Source organism: Silene latifolia, chromosome 6 (genome assembly GCF_048544455.1).
Source record: "Silene latifolia isolate original U9 population chromosome 6, ASM4854445v1, whole genome shotgun sequence".
Taxonomy (NCBI): domain Eukaryota; kingdom Viridiplantae; phylum Streptophyta; class Magnoliopsida; order Caryophyllales; family Caryophyllaceae; genus Silene; species Silene latifolia.
In genome coordinates this window covers 56,105,978-56,114,129 of record NC_133531.1, presented here as the reverse complement: position 1 = coordinate 56,114,129, position 8,152 = coordinate 56,105,978, and the positions used below count along the sequence as shown (strand labels likewise).

At 32.4% G+C, this 8,152-nt stretch overlaps 1 protein-coding gene across 1 annotated transcript; it reads right to left on the bottom strand.

Annotated features, from left to right (window-relative positions):
• Window positions 1-4,127: 4,127 nt before the first annotated feature.
• LOC141586799 (growth-regulating factor 8-like) lies at window positions 4,128-7,619 on the bottom strand. Its single transcript, XM_074408150.1, has 3 exons — window positions 6,960-7,619; window positions 5,748-6,276; window positions 4,128-4,957 (listed from the first exon to the last, which is right to left on the bottom strand). Exons 1-3 carry the CDS (start codon window positions 7,078-7,080, stop codon window positions 4,363-4,365), a joined length of 1,245 nt encoding a protein of 414 aa, XP_074264251.1. The 5' UTR covers window positions 7,081-7,619; the 3' UTR covers window positions 4,128-4,362.
• Between the last annotated feature and the right edge of the window lie 533 nt (window positions 7,620-8,152).

Genomic DNA, 8,152 nt, shown 5'->3' with positions numbered 1-8,152 from the left:
TGATTTGTTTGCATATTATTAAAATATCTCTTTCAAAAAAATAAAAGATTAATATATACGTGGGTTAACTCTTATTTATAATCATATAATCATCCCACCTTATACTAATCTTTCGATGTGGGACAATTCTACTATTTATAAATAATATTCACAAAAATTAGATTTTTTTCTGATGTGGAACAATTCTAATATTTATACGCATGGGCGGATTTATAGGGGGTGATGGGGGTGAACCCTCACCTCCATTAATTTTCCAAAAAAACAATTATTTAAAGAAAGAAGATATATATTTATTTGTGCTCTTATATTGTATCTAGCCTTAGTGTTCAGTGGTAGGATTAGTCTTTCTTCCTTGAGCAATCCGAGTTCGAAACACTATAGGTGCATTTTTTACTTTTAATTTTTTATATTAAAATAAACAGAAAATGTTCTAGCCCATCCCCTTGCAATTTTCCAGAAAGTGAACATGGACGAAGCAATTTTCCATATGGTATTTTTCTAGAGATTTAAAAGCATTAATTCACTACTTTTTATGCCAATTTTCCAGAATTTGTTCACTCATCTAGTGTTGTGAATTACAAATTCTTTATTTTATGACATTTTTATACCGTATAACAGATATTGAATGCAAAATTAGTAACCATGACACTCGTTAAACTTATTAAATTGAAAATTAAAGAGCTAATTAATTTACATTGATCAGTTAGATAATGTTATAGAAATAAAATATTGTTCATGATGCAAGAGGAAAAGAAGGAAGGTGTAAGAGAAACAAGGGAGTACGGTGGGATAAGGATGGAGTTTGAAAAGAAGGGCAATTTTTATCTTTTATTTGAGCAATATAAGTAATTCTTGGGCATTAAAGGAAAAAGTTTTTAGTATTTTGATAATCATTAATTAAAACATATATATTAATTAAAGTTTTTATTAATAGGGGTCTATATTTTGAATATCGTACAGGGTCCCTGAAATATTAGAGACAACCCGATTCGAGTAATTATATTTTGGTAATTTGTTACGCTATAAATTTTATTAAACACCCCCATTTCAAAAATTCTAGATTCGCCACTGTTTATACGTAATATATATTAATCAAACCTGCATTATTTTTCAATGTGGGACAAATAACATACTCAAAATTACACCATCTTTTTTGCACTTAGTTCGACATCCAACCAGATCTCGAATACCGAATACAGACAATTGCTACTCATTATATCTAATAGTTATATTTAAATTTAATAATATGATCAAGTACTCTCCATTAATATTTGTACGTTGTTTTTCTTCAAAAAATTTTTAACATAATTGAGATATGGAAATTTCCCATGATACCCCTTAATTTTGTTAGATTTTTCATGTTACCCCTACTTTTAAAAATCTGCCTATAATACCCTTGAGGTTCCATTTTTTTGCCCATGGTACCCCCTAATGTAAAGACTGTTAAATGGATGTTAAGTTTGATGGCGTGACAATAAAATAACAATTAAAAAATAATACCCCTTTATTGTTTTATTGGTACAGATATCTCTCTTTTAAATACAAATTTAATTAACTATATCATTATAATATTGGAAATCCCTCATGGTAACCTTGAACTTTGATAGATTACATATGCTACCATGGACGTTTGTTTTCTATTTTTTTTATCATAATTAAAATATGTGCAAATGATAAGAAACTATACTCTAATGATAGAATATTTTTTAACACAATTCTAACTATATTATTTAAACATAAAATATTTACCACACCTACATTATTTTTCAATATGTGACATATAAAATCTATAGGTAGAAACTATAATGATATAAACTTTTAAGAGCTCTCCAAGACAATATTTAAGCGACTCAAAAGATTTTAGGTTGATGCCTAAGTACCAAGGATGCTCATAGAATCACTCACCTTATGCTATATTTCGATGTGGGAAAATTCTATTTGTTAGTATATATTATAATAAATAAAAGATTTTCCAAACATTAACTTAGGTTAGAAATCATTATTGTAGAGACGGTAATACAAACTCTTTTAAGAGTTATCTCTGACAATACTTAAGGGAATCAAAAGATTTTGGGTTATAACTTCTATTTATAATCATAAGATCACAATGCCTTATGGTAATCTTCCGGTGTGGGACAATTCTAATATTTATACATAGTATATTCACCACACTTACGTTACTTTTCAATGTAGGACAAATAACATACTAAGTACACCATTTTTTTTGCACCTACTTTGACATCAACCCGATTTAATAATGAGAAAATACAATACAATACAATATACACTCTAATGATAGCATTTTTTTGTCACAATCTAATTATATAATTTTCATACGATACTTTTTTTTCAAATGAAATATAAAGTTTTTATATCAAAATTATAAATATCACTTTAATATAATATAGAAAATGTATATATATGGGACATTTCTATTATTTATACATAATATATTTACAACACCTACATTATTTTTCAATGTGGGACATATAACATACTAAAAAGTCTATATCTTTTATATCAAAAAATTGTGTATTAATACATAAGTTTCAAGGATGCCTCCTATTTATATTTATAGAATCACCCTACCGTATACTATTATTTCAATGTGAGATACATAATTTAATTATTTAGACGTAGTATGTTCATAATGCTTACATTATTTTTCAATGTGAAAGATATAACATACCAAGAAATACATTGTCTCTTCTTAAAAAACCACTATTGTATACATATTATTTTTCTTTGAAGGTAAAACCACTTAGTCTCGATCATTAGATATGGATCTCTACATCGTACATATAACGACTCATTAACGCTCTATTACTGCATTTAGAAGACAACCATTAGTAAAATCTTTAGTTTTGTATTGTGTCAGGAGACTATCATTAGTAAAACCTTTAGTTATTTTTTTATTTTCTTGTTCATGTTCTTAACTCTTTCCCGGGTAGTTCCCAACGATTTCCACTTTATTTTTTATATCATATCGTAGATAATGATAGAAAATCTTAAAAGCTCTTTAAAACAATATTTATGAGACTCAAAAATTTTTTGGTGGATACATAAGTTCTAAATATGCATCCTATTTATAATCATAGGATCACAACACCTTATATTAATCTTTCGATGTGGGACAATTCTACTATTTATATGTAGTATATTCACCACACTTACTTATTTTCCAATGTGGGACAAAACATACTAAAAAGTACACAATTTTACGTATTAAGAAGTACACCATCTTTAATATGTGCAAATAATATGAAATTTATACTCTAATGATAGCATTTTTTAACACAAAGCTAATTATATTATTTTCATAATTTTTTTAGTGATATTTTTTTGCCAAATGAAATGTAAAAGTTTGATATAAAAATTGGAAATATCACTTGAATATAATTTAGGAAATATACATATTATAATAATTAAAAGATTTTCCACTTTATTTTTTATATCAAAAATTATACTTTCCTAAATTGATTTGTGATGATGTGGACACTCTCAGATCGCTCGAAAAAACTCTCTTTTATATATATATAGAGATTGGACTAGCTAACCCTATGTTAAACCGTTGTATAGATACTGGTCAATAATTCTGTTGTAAAATGAGTAATGCAGTGAAATGAAATTGTTTTTTATGCACAACAGTTTCGTAAGAGATTTTTTTTTTCTTTTTTTTTTTGTCACTGAACATTACTCCGTACTAGATTCGTATAATAACACCAGAGCGTTGTTGACATTTTCGTTGGATTCAGCTTAAGATCAAGGAGTGTTTTTTTTTTCCTTGCATAGTTTCCCTTGGGTTATGTTGTCGTAGCAAAAAAACTACTCTTTCCTGAACCATTCATGTTGGACCTAAATTGCCCAGAGACGATAAGGGAATGGGTGATTGACACAATTATGCTCCTGGAAGACTGGTAAACTCAACTGCAAGGATTAACAGGCCTAAGTTGTAGAAAAAGTTCAGGTAATCACAAGGCTGTCGGGCAACTTAGAAGGTTTAATATGTAATTCTCCATTTTGGGGAGTCTTAACGCAGTGAATGTGTGAACTATCTAGAGCGAAACAGACACCCCACTTTTGTCAACTATCTAGTGAAAACGTTTCGCATTTAATAAAACATTAGCTCAAGGAAAAATTAAGTGCAACGCTGTTAAGAGGAATAGCACGACAATAGCGAAGTTGTTTACAAATTTTCAGCGACTTAGAGATTGCCTTCAATCTCGTTTTCAAAATCTTCTCAAAGAGTTCAGCCTACAACAAAGTAAGAGAGATCATTGCTACGTAAGTTAAAAAAGGTCCACTGACTTGGCCACTGATCACAAAAGTCTAACAGGTCAAACATCACAAGTCGTATCGACTTCATCGTAGATGGAAACCTTGACAACCAGTATCACCACTAGCATGAGAGCCCTTACTACTCATGGTAGTACTGGTAGAGCTAGTGCTATGTCCATTCGGAGACACCAACTCATCCGAATGAGTTCCCCAAGCATTAGTAGTTCCCGACATTCCAAGGCACAATGCCTCAGCCAAGGGCCCACCAGACGGCATATTAACCCAAGACGACCTGATTCCTCTGAGGGTCATAGAATCCTCATCTTTAGCGCTGTTATGATCGTTATTAGGGTCAAACCCGGCTGACATGGATAAAGTAAGTGGCAAATTAGCATTCAATGGAGAGGAATTATGATTAGTGCACTTGCTACTGCTGGTAACTTCAGTGGGGAGGGTAAGATTAGTATTAGCAACCTTGTGTATATCCTCCAATGACCAAGCATCAATAAACGGGCGAGGGAGTGGACGGGTAGTTTGGTCCGAAGGACTGGTTCTCGGCTTAAATTGAGAAGCATGTGAATGTCCTCTATTTTCACCAGAAAACTGTTGCATTTGTTGTGAGTACAAAACTTGAGCAGATGGTACAAGATGCTCCTCCTTCATGAACCAGTCTGGATACCTACAAAATTATTTACAAGTTGGGAGAGGTTCAAGAGTTGGCACAAACTCTCATTTAAGACGGGTATATCCATCTTAATCTTAAGACAGGTCAAATATCACACATGACAAAAACAGAATGCATTGAGATTAGCAAAAGATTTGTCCCATCTACGCAAGTAAAATGTTATTTGACCCGTTTTATTCTTAAAACGATAAAACGGATATATCCGCCTTAAGGAAGTCCTACTATAGAGTCAGATACTCAAACTCAATTTGTCTTATTTCATACAGTAGTTATTGTTATTGCTACCTAAACCATTTACTTGAACAAAAACAAATGACAGGTGGGGGAAGCTGCCATAAATATGAAGACCCACAATTAATGTCTATTACTCCCCAACCACAAAAACAAATATCACTAACAAACAAAGGAGATATTATGTGGTACTAATAAGTAAATATACTCGTATATTTCTTCCAAAAATACTCCAACTGGATAAGAACAATTTGAATATGGTAAATAAAAAACTATAGTACTTTTCTTCTTTTACTCCCTTTTGTTTCCTAGATTCTTTACGTTTTTAAAATACTTGACGATTAGATAACCGAGGGGCGAGGTGACAATAGACTCTTGTAGTTAAGTAACTAATCATTCTCTGTTTTCAAAGGGAGCTAACTGTTATAGATGAGTTTTAAACATTCATCATACCAATTGATTGAACTAGCTGACGTCTGAATGTATTTATAAGAACATCCAAAACTGTAGAAGATTATAAAGAAAATAAAAGAATACGGGAAAGAAAAGTCACCTGAGGGAAGTGTGGTGGTTGTATTGAGTAAGAGAAGATGGGGAGTCATAGTTATAAGGATGATGTTGGAAAGGGTTGAGAGCAATAGGGTTACTACTAGTAGTAGTACTAGTAACGGTAGAGGTTGAAGAAACAAGAGAGGATTCCACAGGCTTTCTTGAACGAGCTGAAGGACGGCCTTTATGGGAATGTCTCTCGCAGTATTTTTGATCAGGTGCTACATCTCTTGAACACCTCCACTTTTTTCCATCTGTTCTTCTACATCTCCATGGCTCTGGATCGCCATTGATACCAACGCCAACACCACCGCCACGCCCACCACCAGTATACCTTAATTGCAATCCTTTTCTAACAGAAGAGTGGTCATTGTGGTTGAGTAAAGGTGGTAAATTAGGGTACTTGGAAAGCGGAATGATCAGTTCAGGAGGAATTGGTATGGATGCCATCATGTATTTGTATATCATTGTCTGTCTCTCTAGTTCTTCCCTTTGGTTTGCTGTGAATACTGCTTTTGCTGCCATCCCTTCTCCTACACATTACCCCCACAACTGTCAATTATAAAGGATTATTCAATGCAGCAGCCAAGGAAGAGGAGCTAGCATCGTAGCAAATTATTCAGAATCGCTAAATGTTCCAGGGAAATGTCCAAAATGAAAATCAATAGCTCCCAAGTTTTTTGAAAATTATGTTTTCTAGTTCTGCTTCTAATGTCATCATCGAATATTAAAGTCTCGAGTGGCAACCATAACGATTATACTCCGTATTATTCAACATACCTCGAATACAAACACAAAAATGAGAATGCCTTAGATTTAAGAGAATTAACCAACCATGTACGGTGTACCCCTTCCAGTTCACTTCTTAATTTTGAAAATGGTATTTGCAAGAATTAATTGAACATGGTGAAACAAAGTTTACTAACTAAAAAATTATAAAAATATTAGTATGAGGTAACACCACCGTCTCATACTATGTCAAAGTGTTGGATACATCTATTTTGTGCGATTTTTTCAATTTTTAGTCTAAAAGGAAGTATCAAAGTGTCGTGTTGTGTCGGCCACTAAATAACCAAAGTAAAGGATCAGAGTAAGATAGGATTATGGGAACTAATTGACCTAATTGGAGAACATAACATCAACAATAAACAAATAAGAATCAAAATAAGCAGAAAAGAGAAGATTATTTTAAGAGTAAAATTGATAGCAAAATAACCTGAAGAAGAGTAGACATGATTTTGGTGAGGATGTTGTAACCTTAAACCCAACCCAACATCTTGGGATCTTGTCTCACCTTTGTCCCAATCTCCAAACCCACTTCTTTTTCCATTTGACATTCTTCTTTCTTTATACCAAATAAAAAGATTACTCCTTTTTTCCTACACTTTCCTAAGATTTTATAGGACTCCAAATTTCTAATAACAATCAAACAAATTTCACTTCTTTATTTTTGATACTATAAGACACATAATTAGTTTATTTAAAAATGGTTTCTTCAAAGAGTAGTAATTATATTTTGAGGTGATGTACCACTCAAAGTCTCATGCTTCCAAGAAAGGAAATACTTAATTTAAAGGGTTTTATTACAAGTAAAAGGGTATTTTGGGAAGAATATATAAAAGCCTAAAAAATGGCCTACAATTCCAATGGGAGGGTGGTGTAAGAATGTTGAAGGGACATGAGCATATAAGTAAAACTTAAGCGGTGCCGCCACTGTCAGCTACTCACCTTTTTTTCTCAATATCTCACACTTCCCCAAAACCAACCCCTTCTTTGTTTCTTCTACGAGTACCTTGTAAGTTGTTCTTTGGTGCGAGTACCTTGTAAGTTGTAATAAGTCGTTTAGCAAGTCTAGCTTGTCACCGATAATAACGTACTTCCTCCATTTTTATTTGATGTTCCCATTTGCAAATGGCACAACAACCAAGGAGAGGTGATTAGCATGAATAATTAGGCAAAAAGCAGATTTGTAAACAAGTGGGGTAAGAATTAAACAAAATCACTAATTTGCATTGGAAGTAGGAAATTGATAAAAAAATCTGGAAATGAAGTACACAGAGTACTCTTCCCGGTTTTTTACAAAAAAGGGGGGAAAAATTTCACATGAAATTTTAAAGTTCCCACCAAATTACATCCCATCACTAAAATTAGGTTACAAATAGGCAAACAGCTTACACTAGTCTGATTGCCATTACAAATCATCAAACACAAACCAAATTACACCCCAAATATTTTACAAGTCTCAAAAACAGTAAACCAACTACTGAAATTACACACTTCAAAACTACTTTTACAATGAAAAAACCAAATTTGACAGACGATGAGAGGCATAGAATCGTGTGTCTTCTGCTTGAGAGCCGCAAAAACAATAAACCGTAACATGGTAAGATGAATGAAGTTTCGCCATGT

Bases quoted from the DNA above. Each gene is read 5' to 3' on its own strand.
- LOC141586799 (XM_074408150.1), bottom strand. From the start codon at position 7,080: ATGTCAAATGGAAAAAGAAGTGGGTTTGGAGATTGGGACAAAGGTGAG. The intron at 6,277-6,959 runs GTTATTTTGCTA...GGTAATGTGTAG, and splicing joins TCATGTCTACTCTTCTTCAG to GAGAAGGGATGGCAGCAAAA. The intron at 4,958-5,747 runs GTGACTTTTCTT...ATAATTTTGTAG, and splicing joins AACCACCACACTTCCCTCAG to GTATCCAGACTGGTTCATGA.